Consider the following 21,349-nt stretch of genomic DNA (forward strand, 5'->3'; position numbering starts at 1 on the left):
CAACACTGTACTTTATAAAGTAAAAATGACTTCCACTATAACTAATAGAATCGTTGCCATCTGTTGGCTCACCCCAACCTTTTTTGCATGTGTGTAGCTTTTAATTACCCCTGAGCCGGGTATAAATGATATACTCGATATATTGGAGGAGACAGCATGTAGCATGGATCGGGGGGCCCTAGAGCTGCGCAGCCGCACTAGCGTCTATGCGGACCGTGCAGCCGCGGCCAGCTCCGGCGGCCATTTTAGGGGAGGCAGGAGAGCCTGACCTGGGCTGTGGGGTCGGGAGCAGCCCGGGGGGACTATTGAACTGCGGGGACCCAGCGGAACCGCACGGAGGGCACGGATGGCATCCTCCATGCATTCAAATTTAATTCAGGTACTTAACTTTTTTTTTTTTTTTTATTTATTTGGAATCGTAAGTCCTTTAAGTCAAAATTTCATCATTTTGCTCATCTTGCTAAGCACTTGCAAACCAAATTACTTGCAATCCAAGGTTTTACTGTATAGCTGCAGGGCACATGTGTGAGACAGAAAATGTTTAGTGTCAGCTCAGTTTATCTACAGACAAATACTTCCAGCTAGCAAAAATAAACCAAAGCTTTGCAAAGGTTGCAATGTGGAAGTGAATTGAGCTGATAGGGGCACTCAACAATCTGATAAAGGTTTGCATTATGTGTTCCTGCTTCCTCCCTCTCCACGCTCACTCACCCCCCTCTACACTGACTTTCTTTTCCTAGCTGTGTACATTCGTAACATTCTCCGCAGCTTTTCGGAAATGGGTGATTATTATGATTGCAGACATTGTTTGAAATAACACAGTGGGCTACTCCAAGCACGCAACTTCCAGAACAAGAGAGGGGGGAAAAAGAAAGAAAGCAGCTCCTGCTGACTTAAAAGAGTGGGCTGTGAGGCTTGTGAGGGCAGGCAGTGCCACCAAGTGCCAGCAAAACAGTGAAAATCATACACTGTGAAACCTGGGGAAGATGCTGATCACTGGTAAAATACAAAGCAGACAATCGTGCGAGCAAATTCTGTACAAAAGCAGCTTTTGTTTAGACACGGTCTGTAGGAAAAAGTGTTGATTGTGAAGCATTACTGCAGGCGATCTAATCATATTCTAGACAGTGATTTTTCACATAATATAATAAACATTTGAGCATCTCTTCTCTGCTTGCTGGTCTGAAGCAGTGGCGACTGAAGCTGCAGTGTTCACCAATGAGTCTATATCCAGACATAACATTACTTGTCTGCTGCCAGAAATCCATCATGTCCTCAGCTACACTAAATGCAGGGACATTAACATGGACATTTATAATGCTATACTCCAGATGGTGCACTGGGCCCAGGTCTCTGTAAACATTAGACTTGCTGTAATGTGCATAACTGAATCTAAATCTGGGCTCAATGTAAAGCAGAACTATAGTCAAAAGTATCCTCCACTCTCCTTGATTAGCCACACTATTACAAAAGTTGTTGTACCTGAAATGCTTGAAAGGGTTAAAGGGTTGGCTTTGATTTTTTTTATTTCAAGGAAGCCAATGAGGTTTAGGGCAGAGAAATAGCACTGCGCTCTCCAGGCTGTAAAATGTTACCTTTGAATGCCAGAGATAAGGCTTTAGAGAACTTTTGCGTGAGAGCTACAAAGATAGAACACTGTGGAATTTGAAAATGGAAGTGTATTGATCACAGACTGAACTAGATATTACATTATTATGCAAGGTGGCAGTTTTAAGTACTACATGAATGTGACTGAGGGGAAACTGATTTTCACAGAGGTGACATTTCTTAATAATAGATAATATGGAGTTGGGTGGTAGGTTTTAGATTGTATGTCATGGCTGTCACACACCCCTAGTGGCCGGACCGCATAATGCCATCCAATCAATTTCAGCACACAGATTACCCAATTTTGTGGACGCAATCAATGAGCTAAAATTACTGGAATTTTGGCAGCAGACAGACTAGAAGGAGGCGTGCGAACTATAAAACACAAAATACTAGGCTGCCACCATCTCTGTTAAAATGGGACAGAGAAGCCCACTGACTGGCTCTAACACCTGCGAATATAACGGTTAAAACACACTCTATTCTGGCTAATAACTACACCTCACAGTAGCAAATTTTCAGGAAACTAGGGTTCGTTTTGTGTGGCTGAATAGTAGGTTTTAGCTGAAAAATCAAATGACTTCAGAGTCTTATTATAAATGCAATGTAAATAATTATTATATACAGAAAATCATTAAAATCAGCAATTATAGAGACAATAGTAGCACAGTATAAAAATAAAAAAGGTAGAAAATATGTATACTTAAGTTGAGGTGAAAATGTCCTTCTGGGTAAACACGTTAAGTTCCTTTGTTTCCAGAGCAAAGTTTAGACAAGATGGCCGCTGCTAAGTCTTCAGAGCAGCAGCAATATGGAGGATTGGGGGAGGAGCCCCTGTCGAGTTCTTTTGAATGACCCACATTTTTGGGTGGGGTCTAAGGTTCGGCCCAGGGGCTGGACGGGATGCGGTTAACCCTCTGGGTGGAACATTTTTACCCACAAAATATGACATTTTCATATTTTAGCTCACGCTCCCTGCACGCACATAACAATCACAGCTTCATATTCCTCAGAATATGACAGTTCATATGACCTCAAACTTGATTAGCTTCACATGTTCTGGAATGAAGCAGCTGAATACCTCGGTGACTGGGTATGTCAGTGGCACCAATTTAATATTAAAATATTCACCAGATCCGGACTAGCATAATTATATAATTTTCATACCTCTCATATAAATGGTATTCCTTAAACAAGCCAAAATCATATACTCCGTTTATTTCCTAAGGCTGGTTACACGGCTCCGCCGTGTCTACCGGAGACCAAATTCTCAATAGGCCCCCTGCTGTGGGCTTCCTGCATTCTAAAGTAAGTTAGGCCAAATTGTACTGAATCACACTTAAGGGGCCCATACACTCAGTCAATTATCGGCCGATCGATTTGCGGCCGATTTCGATCGATCTGACATGATGGAAAATTTAGGTGGACCTGTTGATATGGCTTATCATTTTGCATTGGACCTAATGGAAATCTGATGGCAAACAAATGCCATCAGATAGATTTTCAATTGATTTCATACTGAAATATATTGGAAATCTGTTACTAGTAAAAATGTTCCTAAACACATCAGACAGATCAGAGATCTATCTGATGATCTTTCTGCTACTAATCTAACGAGTGTATGGCCATCTTTAGCTGTGAGATCAGTTTCTTTGAACCAGGTAATTGAATGCAAACCCTGGCTTATCAGAGAGCAAATGTTTCTCATGAAAGGAAGCTCTGCCAGCAGCTATGAAAGGGCAGAGTCAGGCTCGGCAGCCTGCTATCCCTAAACATAAAATTTTGATCTGGGTTGGCAACGATAATCGATGCAGGAAACCGATTGCGATTGCATTTTCTCACGGCTCTTCCGTGACAATGACATTCTCTTTACTTTAGAATGAAAATATTTCTCACATAATTTTACCCACAGTGCAAGACTTTTTTTTGTGGTGCAAGTGAAAGCAACAAATAACATAAGAAGGCGCCATGTCTGCTCGCTCAAACAGACATTTGCTGAAAGAAATTCAAGTTAGGCCCAGTGCACACCAAAACCGCTAGCAGATCGTCAAAACGCTAGCGGTTTTGGAAGCAGAGAGCAGATATTTGGCCGGTGGCACACCAAGTGGATTTTGTATGCGATCCACAAGCCGCATCAGCCAGTGAAAACGCTTGGCTATTGTATTTCAATGTGTGGTGCACACCGGCGGTTTGAGGTTTTTTAGCAAACCGCAAACGCGCAGCAGGAGGCGCGTTTGCGGCTTGGCAAAAACCTCAAACCGCCGGTGTGCACCATCCCATTGCAATACATTAGCCAAGCATTTTTCCAGGCGGATGCGGCAGGCGGATCGCTCCAAAACCCGCTCGGTGTGCACTGGGCCTTAGCCATACATACATCAACAGCAGACTAATATGGCAAGTGACCAATCACTCTCTCATCAAAATCTGATTGGTTGGTAGTGACTGATGTACCACTTTGCACCACTTGATCAGATTTTAGCAGTACAGCGCAACATGTCCCCTGATCCCCACACTATATATTACCCTTACCGCCAAGAGCCATTTTTACATTTCAGCTCTCCTTCCAATCGTTTGTCCATAATTTTGTCACTGCTTATCACACCTAAATGATCTATATCTTGTTGTTTTTTTTGTCGCCACAAATTGGGCTTTTTGTTCGAGATACTTCATTTCAGTAATTACTGTACTTTATTTTCTATGCATTTTAAAGAACAAAAAACAACAAGGAAAAAATACACTAATCCTCCAATTCCATGCCCTATAGGTGTAAAATAAGCGATGCTGCTGTAAATAAAACCCACACGTTATTTGTCCATTTGTCCTGGTTATCACAACATTTAAATTATGATCCTAGTACAATGTATGGTGACAATATATTATTTGGAAATACAGATGTATTTTTTTTCTGTTTAGTGTTTTTTTTTTTGTACCCTATCGGAAATTACAAACCCTTATTTGCAAAAATACATATTATAATACGTATTAAAAAAGCTGAGTCCCTACGGTAATTATTTATGTTTTATTTTGGTAATGACTATATGGGATTTTGTTTAATGTATTTTAAAGTAATTTTATATTTGTCCACTAAAAAACGTAATCTTGTGTCCACAGAAAGTGTAGGTTTTTTTTTTTACTGTACTTTTTACTTTTGTTTTGATGAATGAACATGGCTTTAGGTTGGAGCCATGCTTTTTCATTCACAGACACTTTGATTGGTTTTGGGAACACTTTTCCATTCACCAATCCCTGGCAAGTAAGTCCCGCCATGAATGACCAGTGGGAGAGTGCGCATGGAGCAGATTGGCAGGATGCACCTGTATGTCCTGTTTGGCGCAGCAAGACAACAAGTGGATGAATATGTACATCCAGTTTTGTATTAACAGGTTAAACTTGATTGGACATTTAGCAGGCAGTTTTGTTGGGACCAGCAGATCCCTGGCAAATTTAAAGTGAAATGAAACCCAGCATATCTTCTTTTCTCTAAAAGATTATTTACAGCATATAAGATATTAACATTTTTTTTTTTTGTAAAACAGCATTCAAAGGGTTAAATCACAGGACTGACTTTTTCTCCTGCAGAATGTGTTTACATTCTTCACTTGATACAATTAAGTAAACATTCTCTGAATGTGCAGAAAGTTCTGCTAATGAGTCCTGAACTGATACACTGCTCAGAAATCATTACTGGGTGCATTTACATTAGAAATACAACAGTTATGAATAAAATGCACCAGCAGCTTTCAAATTAAACTGAACTTTGGGAACTTATGATTTCTAAATGAATAATATTACTTGTGCACAAAAGCAAATATGATAATTGTATGGGTTATAAAAAGTAGGAAAACACATGTTTATTGAATATTTTGTCAGAGTTTAAAACCGCTTTAATATAGTAGCTGGACCGGTGACTTCAGTTTATGGTCCATGTGACAGCAGTTTATGTCCCTGCTATATAGTGATGTCGCGAACCTCCGATTTTCAGTTCGTGAAAAAGTTCGCGAACCGCAATAGACTTCAATGGGGAGGCGAACTTCAAAATTTAGAAAAATTTCTACTGGCTGGAAAAATAATAGAAATCATGTTTCAAGGGTTCTAATACCTGGAGCTCCACCCTCCTCCCTCCACCCCTTCTACCTATTCCCTCCTCCCTCCTACCGGAGGGAGGAGGGTCTCATCTGCCAGGGAATTATAGTATTTCAAAAGCCAGCTTACATACCATGGCTGGGGATTGAAGCCAGGTCTCAGTGTATGGTAGGTAACTAACATATCCATTATACCACCAACACTACAAGCTGAAACTAGCCTAGCATGTACCATTTATGCTCAATCCAAGAGAAAAATTAGACAAGACAAATAACATTTATATCACACTTTTCTCCTGGCGGACTCAAAGCGCCAGAGCTACAGCCACTAGGGCACGCTCTATAGGCAGTAGCAGCGTTAGGAAGACTTGCCTATGGTCTCCTACTGAATAGGTGCTGGCTTACTGAACAGACAGAGCCGAGATTCGAACCCTGGTCTCCTGTGTCAGAGGCAGAGCCCTTAACCATTACACCATCCAGCCACTGCTTGAGGATATGTAGCCAGGCATGGCCTTGCCTTTTGTGTTCAACAGTTGTCAAGAGAAAAATTAGACAAGACAAATAACATTTATATCGTGCTTTTCTCCTGGCAGACTCAAAGTGCCAGAGCTGCAGCCACTAGGGCACGCTCTATAGGCAGTAGCAGTGCTAGGAAGACTTGCCTAAGGTCTCCTACTGAATAGGTGCTGGCTTACTGAGCAGACAGAGCCGAGATTCAAACCCTGGTCTCCTGTGTCAGAGGCAGAGCCCTTAACCATTACACCATCCAGCCACTGCTTAAAGGATACCCGAAGTGACATGTGACATGATGAGATAGACGTGTATGTACAGTGCCTAGCGCACAAATAACTATGATGTGTTCCTTTTTTTCTTTCTCTATTTGAAAGAGTTAAATATCAGGTATGTAAGTGGCTGACTCAGGCCTAACTCAGACAGGAAGTGACTACAGTGTGACCCTCACTGATAAGAAATGCCCCTTTTTATCCCTTTCCTGCTGTCAGAAGCCATCTTCTGCTAGGAAAGTGTTTTATAGTTGGAATTTCTTATCAGTGAGGGTCACATTGTAGTCACTTCCTGTCTGAGTCAGGACTGAGTCAGCCACTTACATACCTGATATTTAACTCTTTCAGGCAGAGAAAGACAAAAAGGAACACAGCATAGTTATTTGTGTGCTAGGCACTGTACATACACATGTCTATCTCATCATGTCACATGTCACTTCGGGTATCCTTTAAGGATATGTAGCCAGGCATGGCCTTGCCTTTTGTGTTCAACAGTTGTCAAGAGAAAAATTAGACAAGACAAATAACATTTATATCGCGCTTTACTCTTGGCGGACTCAAAGCGCCAGAGCTGCAGCCACTAGGGCACGCTCTATAGGCAGTAGCAGTGTTAGGAAGACTTGCCTAAGGTCTCCTACTGAATAGGTGCTGGCTTACTGAGCAGACAGAGCCGAGATTCTAACCCTGGTCTCCTGTGTCAGAGGCAGAGCCCTTAACCATTACACAATACAGCCACTGCTCAAGGATATGTAGCAAGGCATGGCCTTGCCTTTTGTGTTCAACAGTTGTCCAAAGAGAACCCCAGATAGCCAGGTAGATTCATCTCTCTCTCTCTCTTTCTCTAGTAGGGATGGTCACCGCTTTCCGCAGAATTGTATTTTTGAGCATAAATGGATTGAGCATAAATGGTACATGCTAGGCTGGCTTCAGCATGTAGTACAGTTACACTGTTCCACCAACACTACATGCTTAAACCAGCCTAGCATGTACCATTTATGCTCAATCCATTTATGCGCAAAAATACAATTCTGCGGAAAGCGGTGACCATCCCTACTAAAAGGAGAGAGAGAGAGAGAGAGAGAGAGAGATGAATCTACCTGGCTATCTGGGGTTCTCTTTGGACAACTGTTGAACACAAAAGGCAAGGCCATGCCTGGCTACATATCCTTAAAGAGAGTCTGAAGCGAGAATAGATCTCGCTTCAGACCTCATAGCTAGCAGGGGCATGCGTGCCCCTGCTAAAACGCCGCTATAGCGCTGCTTAACGGGGGTCCCTGTCCCCCCAAACCCCCTCCGTGCAGCGGGGGAGCGCTTCCTGGTTGGGGCAGGGCTAACCGCCGCAGCCCTGCCCCATGCGCGTCTGTCAGACGCGTATCTCCGCCTCTCCCCCGCCCCTCTCAGTCTTCCTTCACTGAGAGGGGCGGGGGAGAGGCGGCGATGCACGTCTGATAGACGCGCTGGGAGGCAGGGCTGCAGCCGTTAGCCCTTGCCTCCAGGAAGGATATCTCCAGCGACCATTTTCCGACCAACATTTGCGGGGGGTGGGTTGGGGGTGAAGGGACCCCCGTTAAGCCGCGGGATAGCGGCGTTTTAGCAGGGGCACACGTGCCCCTGCTATATATAAGACCTGAAGCGAGATTTAGTCTCGCTTCAGTGTCTCTTTAAGCAGTGACTGAATGGTGTAATGGTTAAGGGCTCTGCCTCTGACACAGGAGACCAGGGTTCGAATCTCAGCTCTGTCTGTTCAGTAAGCCAGCACCTATTCAGTAGGAGACCATAGGCAAGTCTTCCTAACACTGCTACTGCCTATAGAGTGTGCCCTAGTGGCTGCAGCTCTGGCGCTTTGAGTCCGCCAGGAGAAAAGCGTGTTATTTGTCTTGTCTAATTTTTCTTTTGGATTGAGCATAAATGGTACATGCTAGGCTAGCTTCAGCTAGTAGTGTTGGTGGTATAACGGATATGTTAGTTACCTACCATACACTGAGACCTGGGTTCAATACCCAGCCATGGTATGTAAGCTGGCTTTTGAAATACTGGAATTCCCTGGCAGAAGAGACCCTCCAGGGAGGAGGGAATAGGTAGAAGGGTAGGAGGGAGGAGGGAGGTGGGAGGAGGGAGGTGGCAGGAAAATGTAGCTGTTTCAAGTCCCTTATTTTCAAAGCTGAGAAATGAAGTCATTTTTTTAGTGATTGAGATTTTGGGAGTCATTTTGGAGCGATTGCGATTTTTGGAGTGATTTTTAGAGTGAATGCATTTTTGAAGCAGTAGCTCAAGATGAATGCTCACTCAAGATAAAAAGAAAAGTATTTACCACAGTACCAGGCTTTGGACCCAGGAAAAGGTATTACATTTATTATGAGGGTGCCAGAGTCTATATGCGGACAATGACGTTAAAGATACACAGAGTTTTCTCAAAAGAAATGTTTTGCAGGTTACTAATGCAATGAAAAATACCTTTGAAGGCCCAAGAGTGAAAAAAGTGTCCCAAAGTCAATTCAGTGTAATAGCATTTTTCTTTTAAGTACTTTTTCACTTACTAGGTGTGGAAAAGGTATTTTGCAAATAAGGCGATAAAATACCCCAAGGGTAAGAGGAATACTTTTTTGGAATTACAGCCCCTGTTGAAATACAGCATTTGTATAGTTATGAGTTAGAAACACACTGAGTCCGATATCACAAAAACACCTGCAGATTCTCCTTTCTGCTTTTACCATAAAAGAAATAAAAAACCTTTGAAGAATGAAGCCTAACGCCATAACAAGTGGGCTGATTGGGCTGATGAGGAAGTCAGATGCTATGACCTCACCAGTGGAGTTCCTGAGAGATGGAAGAATCCAAAACGACGATTCAAGATCTAAGGAATCAAAAGCAAAGTACAATTTACATCCTTAACAGAAAAATGCATCCTAAAATCAAGTATTCTGAACCTCCTCAAACATCCTTCATTCTTCATAGTTTCCTCATAGCCGGGATTCTAGGAAAATTATAAATTCAACAAAAAGACGGCAGTGTATCATGTGGTGAGGGGTCCTGGACTGGATAAACATCACACTATAAAAAGAAAAGAACACAGTTGTTTCCCGGTACATCGAGTTCTCAAAACCTTCCATGCAATGTACATTTGGTTCTCCGTACAAGGTTTGTCTCATACTTTGGTCAACAATGGATTTAAAATGTGCTATAAGAAATGTTAATAATCCACAGATGCTTTATACACATGAGGGTCAGTCAAAAAAACCAAGCGTTACATCCCAACAAGGTATAATGCCATGTAATAACTTAATGATCATCACCAAATAATAAATTCCTGACTTAATGCTGGTGTTTGTCAAGTGATGCTCAACAGTCAGTGCCCCAGAATTCTATTTATTTGGCCGCCTGGGTGTAAATGTTCATACAGCTATTTTATGTGACTGGAAGATCTGCAACCTCAAATGCAGCTTGTGCTGTAGGCGGAACCCAGGCTTTCAGGGACTGTGTAACTCTATAGTGCAAATTATCATTTATTATCACCTGCAATAGAGAATAAAATGGCCCGGGGTTGAATGACTATCAATTCAAGAGTATATAAGAAATGTCTAATTCAGTGCCCAAGACAAAGCAGTTTTGGTTGAGTAGAATACCCTCCCAACATCCCCCCTCCCCTGCATAGATTTTTCAGCTTGCTCAGGTATCAACGAGGTAGAGTCAACTGAGCCAGCTAACCCTGATCATGCACCAGGGTCACACACACCCTTCACCGCAAGTTACAAGTCAAACCTTTAATATTTTCCAATCCTTTTCTGTTATCATCCATATCCCCCCCAGCACTTACTTTTTTTTCTTCAGGTGATCACTGTGTGCTAAGTGACCTGGCATCTGCGGAGGGGCTTGAATGCTGTAGCTCCACCGCCATTGCACGCATGCCTGTATGGTTACATTATCTTGCGTGATGCCGTAGGGGATCAAAGTGTTGGACTTTGTCTGACACTTTGATCCAAATAGCTTGATGCCATTCTGGACTAGATCCGATGACAGAGCAAGCAGCCCAAATGTGCCCACATAGTAATTACATTATGGGGCGCAGCTGTGGCACATGGGAACGGCGAAGGGGTCTGACACTTTGATCTACAGGGACTGTCGCCATGCCAGACTAGATCTAGCTGCATCTTTCTGGGTCAGACCAACATTGGAGCTGAACTAGAAAATTCCAATGTCGGACATAGCCTGATAAAGGATAAGAGAGGCTTAAAGTGAACCTGAAGTGAGTAAACTGACTTTAAATATCCCCCTCCCCCCATTGAAGTTACATGTGGAGGCGCTAGTCTAGTTGAGCAAAGCCAGTGGGAAACGTCCTGCTCACAGCAATTTGGTCCTGTACACTAATTTGAAAGAAATAGAGGTCCCAGTGAGAAACACGAATTCTAAAATTGCGCACCAGGACAACGGCCTTTGGCCACTGGGATTCCGCACAGAGTTTGCTTCGGCTAACGCCTCCGCAACTTTACTAAACCTATTGGGGTGGTGGCGTAGATAGTGTTTCCTGCTGGGTCCCACATTACATACAAGCTAGTGGATACGACCATATTGTCGCGAGCAGGAAGGGGCTGAGGATTCCCTTGGAAACAAAGTAGTAGTCTATCACAGTTTGTCAAATGGACGTGGTCACTCAACGTGAACATAATATTGTAAATCATTCCTGTTTAGCTACTGTGAGCTAGCTGTAAACCAATGGCTCTGAACGTATTGTTTACTCTTGAAGGCAAAATGGAATGATTTATGTTACCTTAAAGTAATGCATCATGGAAGTTTAGTTTTGGCCAGGAGCAAACCATTTTGAGTAAATACCTTCTTTTTAAGAAAGCAGTATGGCCCAGCTCAGCACCCCCAGGATGTGACCCAATGCCAGGCCATAGGCTGTGCCGAGCTGGGAAGCACCCATCATCACAGTTCCTGGAGTGCTAGCCTGTATCTGTGTGCAGCAGGTAGCTGAATTCAAAGTAACAAAGCAGCATGGTTTTCAATGCAGTGGGCAGTAGCTGCACCATTGCAGCCCAGTCTATATCACAATTGAAAACTCTGCCTGGCCCATGCTTCAGCCTATCAGCAATGTGGAGAGGCAGCGACATTAGCAAAAGTAGTATGAAGGTCATGCTTCCCCATTGGTGCTGATAAATGGAAGGTCAGAAACCGGCAGGGTGCAGGCGCAGAGCATGACCTCCCTTAAAAAAAATAATGTATTAGTGGCGCCATTAAAGCATGGATGAAGCGGAGGTTTTTTAGAGTTTAACAGCTCAGCTGCAGCAAGGCAAGAAAAAGATTATACATATTTTCAACAAGATAATAATAATCCAAATATTTTTATAGTGCTTTTCTCCAGTTGGACTCAAAACGCTCAAGAGCTGCAGCCACTGGGACGCGCTCAAGAGGCCACCCTGCAGTGTTAGGGAGTCTTGCCTTGAACTCCTTACTGATTAGATCATTTCCAAACTAACAATATTTTTTTAAATAGGTTTATTGCCCATTTCCCCAAGTTAACCTTATGCTCATACACATGGGTTACAGCTGTCGCCGCAACCACGTGGCACGCACTTGTTGCGGTGACAGGTCCCCCGTGTGTATAACGCACGCGCCACGAACGGTCGCTAGTCAGCGCTGTCGCCATGTGATTGGCGCGGCCAATCGCCGGCAACAGCTGTCGTCGCAACTGTCGCTAGTCCGCCACGCGTCCTGCGTGTGTATGCGGACTAGCGACAGCAGCCCACCATTAGGGTGTGTACCCACCATTAGGGCCCTACAAATGGCAAACTGAATTTTTAAATGGTGGTGTGAACAACACTGTGTCAGTAAACAGAGAAGTCCAGGAAGCCACCTTTACCCAGCTGCCATACACACCACCTGCAGCACGATGTAGAAATATGCATCTGTATGTAAGTGGTGGAGATAGGTGGCCTTGTTCACTTGTGCCAGATGGGGTCACGCTGCTCCATACAACGTCATGGTGAGCTATGGAGCAGCATATCCACAGTTAGTGAATGAAGCTGCCTATCTCCACCATTTAAAATGCCAGGTCTGCCAGTCTGTCATATAAGGGATCCTTTGTTCAAGAAATATTGTGGAATTCTGATGGGCATCATATACAGATCTTTTTCCCCATAGGGTTGCGGCCGCTGGTTGTTACCAAAAAAAGGTGTATTGAAATGCTTTCTCTTGCTGAAACAATGGCCTCAATTCCCTAAGATCATGCTGGAGATAATAAGGCAAGAGAAAACTTACCTCCACATAAGAGAGAGTTATCTTATCTCTTCATTCCTTAAGTTACCTCCTCTGTAGTTAAGTTACCTCCTCTGTAGTTATTTTACCTCCTCTGTAGTTAATTTACCTCCTCTGTAGTTAATTTACCTCCTCTGTAGTTATTTTCACATGCAGTTAATAAACAGCCTGTCTTTAACTCTGGAGTTATTTTAAGGATTGAAGAGTTAACTTAAAGACAGAAGAGTTAACTTTAGGTTTGCCTGAGGTAAAATGTTTCCTGAATACTACATGCCTTATCACCATGGTAACAACTCTAGAAGAGTTATTAAAGACAGGAGAAAAGCTTAGTGAATTGAGGCCAATGTATCTTGCCTACACTACTGTTTATTGTGCGTCTTCACTTTCCCTTCCTCTTGTGTCCTGCATGTCTCCTATATGTGCCAAAACCAATTCCGTGCACGGCCCAGTCATGCTTGGCGAATAAAACTAATTTTGATCCTGATCTCACTAGCCCTACAAAAAAGTACAGTATATGCCTGGTCTAAAAAGGCCTTTTCTGGAGGACAGAGTTACTATGAACACATTCTAATGCTTCTACAAATAAAGAGTAGATAAAACAGCAGAAGAAAAATCACAGACAATGAAAGTAATAAAGAGGAACGGGATGAACTGAATACAAACAGGAAAAAGTGACAGCAGGAATTCATCATTACAAGACACGGCTGGAGGTCGCGCAGATAAATAGCTGAGACATTTTGGAACACCACTGTGAACAAATTATAATGGCCAAAGGAAGGAAGGAATTAAATGAATGCTTTCTGTTTACAAAATGAAAAGGGCAAGTTGAAAGAATGATACAAGAAAAGAAGAAAAAACACTGACTGGATAAACGACTTGAATTTGTTAGGCAGTTAACAGCGTATTGCCATGCTGAATGCTCGATATTGTTTAACCTCTGTAAACGTATACATTAAACAACTTTCATGACTAAAACCCTTGTCTATAGCTTATGTTCTAGTTATTTATCTGTCTGCGCTATGTACATATGTAAGTATCTGTCTGTCTGTATGGCATGATGGGTGGATCTTTGGATTATTAGTATTAATATACTATCCCTTTTACATACGTAGTAACTAAGGCTGGAGGCACGTGTAAGTCTATGGGACATAAAAATCGCATTGGTGTGCGATCCACAATGGGATTTTATGTGTGTTTTAATATTGCACACCAAGTTATTTCTTCTGGCATACTGCATGCAATACGTATACAATGCTATCCTATGGGAAGTAAAAAAGCTCATGTGAATTGCATGTGATGTGCATGTGATTTGTAAAAAACAAAACAAACAAAAAAAAAAACAACTGATAATGTATTTTTTTTTTACTTGCAGAAAGCCAATATTAAATAAAAACTCAAAATGGAAATGCACGGAAAAACGCAAATAGAAAAAAAACACAGAAATTCACATGCCAGAAAACGGATGCTTTTCTGCACAGATAAGTGCGATACCTGCCTGGGGCTACAATTGTGACAATATAATTCTTAGTATATCTAAAAACGTGGTAAAACTTGGGAAGTTAATTTAATTGCCTCGGTCTCTTGATATCAAAACTTTTCAAAAGAGGACTGTTAACCCTCCTGGCGGTTTATTAAAATCCGCCAGGGGGCAGCACAGCCGGTTTAAAAAAAAAAATATTTATATCATGTAGCGAGACAAGGTCTCGCTACATGATAGCCGCTGCTCAGCAGCATCCCCCCAGCCGCTCCGATCGGAGATCCCGTTCAAAGAACGGGATCTCCTGGAAGGCTTGCCCCATCGCCATGGCGACGGGCGGGATGACGTCACCGACGTCGTGACATCAAAGGGGACTCCGATCCACCCCTCAGCGCTGCCTGGCACTGATTGGCCAGGCAGCGCACGTGGTCTGGGGGGGGGGGGGGCGGCGCGACGGATCGGCGGCGATCGGATTGCACACGCAGCTAGCAAAAAAAAATTATGCAAATCGGCCCAACGGGGCCTGAGCGGGGACTTCCGGCGGCATAGCCTGAGCTCAGCTCGGGCTTACCGCCAGGAAGGTTAATACACATAATACACATTTTCCTAAAGCAATACGCATCGTCTTAAAGAGGAACTCCAGTGAAAATAATTTAATAAAAAAAGTGCTTCATTTTTACAATAATTATGTATAAATGATTTAGTCAGTGTTTGCTCATTGTAAAATCTTTCCTCTCCCAGATTGACATTCTGACATGTATTACATGGTGACATTGTTACTGTGGGCAAGTTATGTAGCGGTTTCTAGCTGCTCTGGCTGTTACAGACAGCTTTAAACAGCCATTTCCTGTCTGTGAACATTGTTACATTGTGGCAGTTTGCCCAGAGTACCGCGGTATTCAGAGCCTCTTGTGGGAGGGGTTTCAGCACAAAATTAGTCACACAGCGCCCCCTGATGGTCTGTTTGTGAAAATCATTCTATTTCTCATGTAAAAGGGGGTATCAGCTACTGATTGGGATAAAGTTCAATTCTTGGTTGGAGTTTCTCTTTAAACTCAAAATTAAAAAGTAAAAAAAGTTTGCCTCCTAGAGGTGGTTATTGAGATGCAAATCAATCAAATCAAATATAGCTTTATTGGCATGACCAAGATTCATACAGATATTGCCAAAGCAAGTGGAAAGGGGGGACAATGGCTAAGCAGTCTGTGAACATTTTTAGGTTTACAGTTCCGTTATGCTCCTCTTAGTCTGTGGCATGCTGTGACATAGTGTGCAGCGATTGTCACTGTGGATTCCTCTTCTCCCAGTAAGATATATGTTTTTCTCTCATCTTCTAATGTGAGAAAGTCTGGGAATAGTTCCATCAATTTCTTAAAGTAAGTGTCCCTGGTTGCAGGATATTTGGGGCAGTGCAGCAGGAAGTGGCTTTCATCCTCAAGGGTCTTCTGCTCACAGTGTTGGCACAGTCTCTCCTCCCTGTGTTTGTACGTCTGTCTGTGTCTCCCAGACTCTATTTCGAGGTTGTGTGCACTCAGTCTGAAGACACTCAGGATTTTCCTCTCTTGAGAGTTTTGGAGCTTTTCCAGGTATGGGGCCATTTTATATTCTCTCTGTAGCGACTGGTATATGGTTAGCTTTTTTGAGTTTTATTTCTCTCCTCCATTTTTCCACATAGTCCTCTTTGCTCTTGGCTGTGGTGTGTTTTATCTGGACTCTTGTTATGACCTGTGGATCAGGGTTTGGAGGGAGTATAGAGCTGACCACTACTTTCAGTGCACATGGCTTTTCTTAGTCATCATTGTGCAACATGGCTTTGTAGTGGGGTGAGTCAGGGCTGCTGCTCTGTAGGTGAGCCCAGAAGGATAACACTCTCTTCTGTATCTCAAGCAGTAATGGGAATCTACCTAGCTCAGCTCGGCAGGCATTGTTTGAGGTTCTTAAATGGACATGGAGAAGGTGTTTGCAGAACTCCAGGTGGAATATTTCTGTTGGGCTGGATTCCCATTTTGATTGGTCTGGGTAGGTGGTGGGGCTTTTAGGGCCTCCATGTCTGACTTAAAGAGAACCTGTACTGAGTAAAAATATTTAAAATAAACACATGAGGTAACTTCAAATGAACATTACAGAGTTACCTCGCCATCAGTTCCTCTCAGAAGCTCACCATTTTCTTCTGACAATAATCCCATCCAGTTCTGACAATATTTTGTCAGATCTGAAATATATCAGTTGCTGTCAGTAAAATATCAGTTGCTGTCAGTTATAGCTGAGAGGAAAACGGATGTACCAGGTAATGTCTATGTTTCCCTATGGCTCAAGTGGGCGATGTTACAGTTTAACTGTGTGCTGACCAGAAAGCTTTTATGGGTAATGGCTATTTTCAAAATGGAGGACGGAAAATTCCCTTGATCATAGTGAACAAACAGGACGCGGGACAGGAGAAAGACACTGAGGAGTAGACTACATGGAAGGTAAGTATGACTTGTGTATGCTTATTTTGACTTTTATTTTCAGTACAGGTTTTCTTTAAGGCTTCCTGATTATGTTGATTTCCAGAGCAAGGTAGGTATATTTATCAATTCTGCTGATTTCACAGTTATTGGGTGTAAAGGATGGGCTCTGGGCTGACCTGTTTTTCTTCTGGAACACCATGGTTTTGGTTTTCTTTAGAATAATGGGGAGTGCCCATGTTGTGCTGAATTTCTCAAGGTTTTCCAGGATGTCTAGTAGACCTTCTTCAGTCGGTGACAGCAATAGGAGATCATCTGCATACAGTAAGGACTTTGCTGTTGTGCCATGTAGTGCGAGTGCTGGTGCTGGTGAGGCCTCTAGGTCAGAAGCCAATTTATCAATGTATATGTTGAAAAGTGAAGAAGAGACTCAGGCTGCGGCCCTGGTCTTACCCCCCGGCCCTAGGGGAAGAAAGGTGTTCTTTTTCCATTCACTTTCACACTGCACTTGTTCTCAGTGTATGAACTCTTGATGACATTGTATGTTTTCCCTCCTTTTCCGCTCTCTAGGAATCTCAGGAACAAACCTGGGTGCCACACTGAGTCAAAAGCCTTTTTAAAGTCCACAAAGCAGGCAAATATTTTTTCCTTCCTTCGTCTGTGTACGTGGTGCTTGATAAGGGTGTGCAGGGTGTAGATGTGGTCTGTGGTGCGATGGTTTGGTACAAATCCTGCTGGACTTTTACTGAGAACATTGTGCTGGATGAAAAAGGTGAGGATACTCTTATTCAGGATTCTGTTGAACAGTTTTACCAGTGTGCTGCTCACACAGATGCCTCTGTAGTTGGCTGGGTCATAGCGATCTCTACTCTTGTAAATAGGAGTTATGAGTCCTTTATTCCAAACTTCAGGAAAGTGACCAAAGTACAGGGCCAGATTGAATAGTTTCCATATTGCTGCGTGGATTTCTGGGGAGCCAGATATGATAATTTCTGATAGGATTCCGTCTGTGCCACTAGCTTTTTTGCCTTGCATGAGTTTTATCCTCTCTTTTATTCCCTCCAATGTGAAAGGTGTATTGAGTGGGTTTTGAAAAACTTTCACCTTCTCCACCATGTTCTTTAATTTGCTGATTATTTGTGCTTTTTCTGGGCTGAGTTTGTTTATAGGAATATCTCTGTATAGGTCTTTGAAGTATTGTAGCCAGGCTTGGCCATTTTGGATGTGCTGATTATTTTGTTTGGGTTTTTTGCCAATTTGTTTCCAGGTCTCCCAAAAGGAGTCGTCTTGCAGAGATTCCTAAAGCCGTTGGAGTCGACCTTCGATGTGGTTTTGTTTTTTCTTTTTAAGGCTCACTTTATATTGGCGTTGGATGGTATCATGTGCCGCCCTCAGTTCTAAGTTATTTGGATACCTGTGTTTTTTGTTTGATATTGCATGTAAGTTGTTTCTTCATGACCTGCAATCACTGTCAAACCATTTATTTGTGTTTTTCTTTGATGATCTCTTTTGGATGGTCCTCCTTATTTCAGCCATTTCTGCAATGGTGTGTAATATTTGGTTGAGGTCCTTTGCTGCTTGTTGCACCCCTTGTTGGTTAGGGTTATAGGAATAAGTTTGATAGTCTAGAAGCAGCTGTATTACCTCTGGTCTGTTGAGAGCCTCCTTATACTTTGTTGTTGACTCCCTGGACCATTTGAAGGTGGGTGGCAGGTTATACAGGCCAACATGATGTTGTTGTACAGAAGGTTTGCTTGAGGAATTGATGTATAGCAGGATTTGGTTGTGATTTGACAGATGCTATTGTGGGGTAACTATGAAGGCACGGATGGTTGCAGGATCCATGTCGCTGATGGCATAGTCCACCACACTACTACCTACATGGGAGTTTAGTGTGTATCTCCCTATAGAGTCCCCATTGGTTCGGCCATTAAGGATGTGAAGTCCAATACCTCTGCAGAGGTTGAGCAATTGTTTTCCATACTTATTGACTGTGCTGTCATAGCTCTTTTTCTATCTCTCTGTATGGTTTTAAGGTACTGGGTCTCAAGTCCAAATATATGGAAATTGCCATCTGAGGTGAGGTAGTCTTTATCTGTTCCAGTTCTGGCATGTAGGTCACCATAGGTAAGTATTTTTCCCAAGGTTTGGAAGTGGGCAGCCTCCCTTTGTAGGACTTGGTAGCAGGGCCGTAGCTACAATTCACTGGGCCCCATAGCAAATTTTGTGGTTGGGCACCCCCCCCCCCATTTCTTCACCCCCATAACCGACCCCACCCCCTTCTTCCTCAGTACTGCACATACTGAAGGAAGCAGAGATCAGCACACATTGCAGCTAGTTTACTTTCAGTACAGGCACAGAGAAACCGCTTATACTGCACATACTGGAGGCAGCAGAGATCAGCACACACTGCAGCTAGTATACTATCAGTGCAGGCATAACGTATCATCTTATAGGGCACTTTTCCACTAGGAGTGTTTGCAATGCTAAATTGCAAATTGCTAGCGATTTTTAATTCGCTATGGTTTGCTAGACAACATAGGAATTGCGGTAGGTATTTTCCACTACCGCGATTCGATTTTCACAAAAGTGCAAACGCGATGCAGAGCAATTTTTACCGCGATTTCGTTATGCAGTGCATTGCACAGCAAAATCACATTAAAAAAAATTAGGGACTTGCTGAATCACAATCATTAGCGTTTAGCGCAAGCGCTAGCTAGTGGAAAAGGGCCCATACTGTACATATTGGAGGTAGCAGAGATCAGCACACACTGCAGCTAGTTTACTATCAGTACAGGCACAGAGTGACAGCTTATACTGTACATATTGGAGGTAGCAGAGATCAGCAAACACTGCAGCTAGTTTACTATCAGTACAGGCACAGAGTAACAGCTTATACTATACATACTGGAGGTAGCAGAGATCAGCACACACTGCAGCTAGTTTACTATCAGTACAGGCACAGAGAAACAGCTTATATTGTACATACTGGAGGTAGCAGAGATCAGCACACGCTGCAGCTAGTTTACTGTCAGTACAGGCACAGAGTAACAGTTTATACTGTACATACTGTGGGTAGAAGAGATCAGCGCACACTGCAGCTAATATACTATCAGTACAGGCACAGAGTAACAGCTTACACTGTACATATTGGAGGTAGCAGAGATCAGCGCACACTGCAACTAGTTACATACTGGAAGTAGCAGAGTTCAGCGCATACTGCAGCTACATTACTATCAGTGCAGGCACAGAGTAACAGCTCATACTGTACATACAGGAAGCAGCAAAGATCAACGCACACTGCAGCTAGTATACTATCAGTACAGGCACATAGTAACAGCTTATACTGTGCATACCGGAGGTAGCTGAGATCAGCAAACACTGCAGCAAGTAATCTTTAAGTACAGGCATACAGTATCACCTTATACTGTACATACTGGAGGTAGCAGAAATAGCTAGAATTGTGCCCCCTCTTGACCCCCCCCCCTTTTCCTCTGCAGTATAATAGCTAGCTGTGTCCCCTATTCCACCTCTCCCCCATACACACTGTATAGTAGATTTGTACCTCCCCCCCCCCCCCCCCAGTATAATAAAAACACACACCTACCTACCTAGAAGTGTCCCAATCCCCCTCCCTCCAGTGTGGTAGCTCCTCCACCCCCTCCCAAAATTAATGAGCTGCAAAGTGGGGAGGACAGGCAGACAGCACTCACCTCCTCCTCCTTGTTGCTCCAGGGGCTGCAGGTCCCTCTCTCTCCTCTGTAGTGTAACTACTCTGCACTTCCCGCTTCTGACATCGGGCACTAGAGCCCAAACGGAGGAGCAGGAAGTGCAGAGTAGTTGCAATACACAGGAGACTGAGGACCTGCATCGCCTGGAACAAGGTGGAGGTGAGTGAGTGAGTGCTTGCCTGCCTGCTGGTGCCAATTACCACTGCTGCTAGTGGGAGAGCTGCAGCTGTCAGCCTGTCAATGTAATCTCGGTCCTCAGGCTGACAGCTGCAGCTCTGCCACTAGCAGCAGTGATAATAGGCCGATAGCCCAAGTCTCACCTAAGCTGCATGTTAGGACCAGGTTCAGCCAGGGGCTCCTCCAGAACTTCAGGCAGCCTCTGCTGGGTCACAGCTGCTCCGGTCCTCTTCCTGTCCCCCATCGTCAGCCACCTGTCAGGACTCCACTCCTCCTTCCTCCCTGGCCGGAACTAAAAAGTAATTGTCGGGTCTGGCAGCTGGCCAGGGAGGAAGTATCCATCCGCCAGCCAAAATAGTCCCCCCCTCACCTGCTATACTCGTGGGAAGGAGGGGGACTGGGGAGGATGGGGACTGGAGAGGAGCCACGGCTTCATCATTAATATGTATATATATATTTTAAAAAATATGTCTTTTTAAAAAAAGTCCTCTCAGCTGCGGGCCCCCTGTAGCACAGGGACAGAGCGGGCCCCGTAGCATTGCTATGGACGCTATGGTGATTGCTACGCCTGTGCTTGGTAGCTCTCTGGGTTAAACTATGGTGATTCTGCTGGTGCAATATATGCTGCACAGAGGTAAATGTCAGTCTGAGAGGAGATGATGGAGCTGCTTAACTTTAACCAGATGTGGCTGTTCCCTCTCTTGACTGGTTTGATGTATTCCTGTAGCTCCTCCTTATACCAGATTATAATCCCTCCTGAGCTGTGACCCTGCTTGATATGTTCGTGTTTCTG

At 43.5% G+C, this 21,349-nt stretch overlaps 1 protein-coding gene across 3 annotated transcripts in view; it reads right to left on the reverse strand.

Moving 5' to 3' along the window:
• AFG2A (AFG2 AAA ATPase homolog A) overlaps window positions 1-21,349 on the reverse strand; it is a 583,775-nt gene that overhangs the window by 307,316 nt on the left and 255,110 nt on the right. The window contains exon 15 of one of the 3 annotated variants that reach the window (XM_068280096.1): window positions 9,449-9,523. The exons of the other annotated variants lie outside the window; for them this stretch is intronic. Within the exon in view, the coding sequence (XP_068136197.1) occupies window positions 9,464-9,523 (60 nt within the window). The 3' untranslated portion in view covers window positions 9,449-9,463. Of the gene's footprint in view, window positions 1-9,448; window positions 9,524-21,349 lie in introns of those variants that run through there. 3 annotated transcript variants of the gene reach the window in all.

Source organism: Hyperolius riggenbachi, chromosome 1 (genome assembly GCF_040937935.1).
Source record: "Hyperolius riggenbachi isolate aHypRig1 chromosome 1, aHypRig1.pri, whole genome shotgun sequence".
NCBI classification, from domain to species: Eukaryota; Metazoa; Chordata; class Amphibia; order Anura; family Hyperoliidae; genus Hyperolius; species Hyperolius riggenbachi.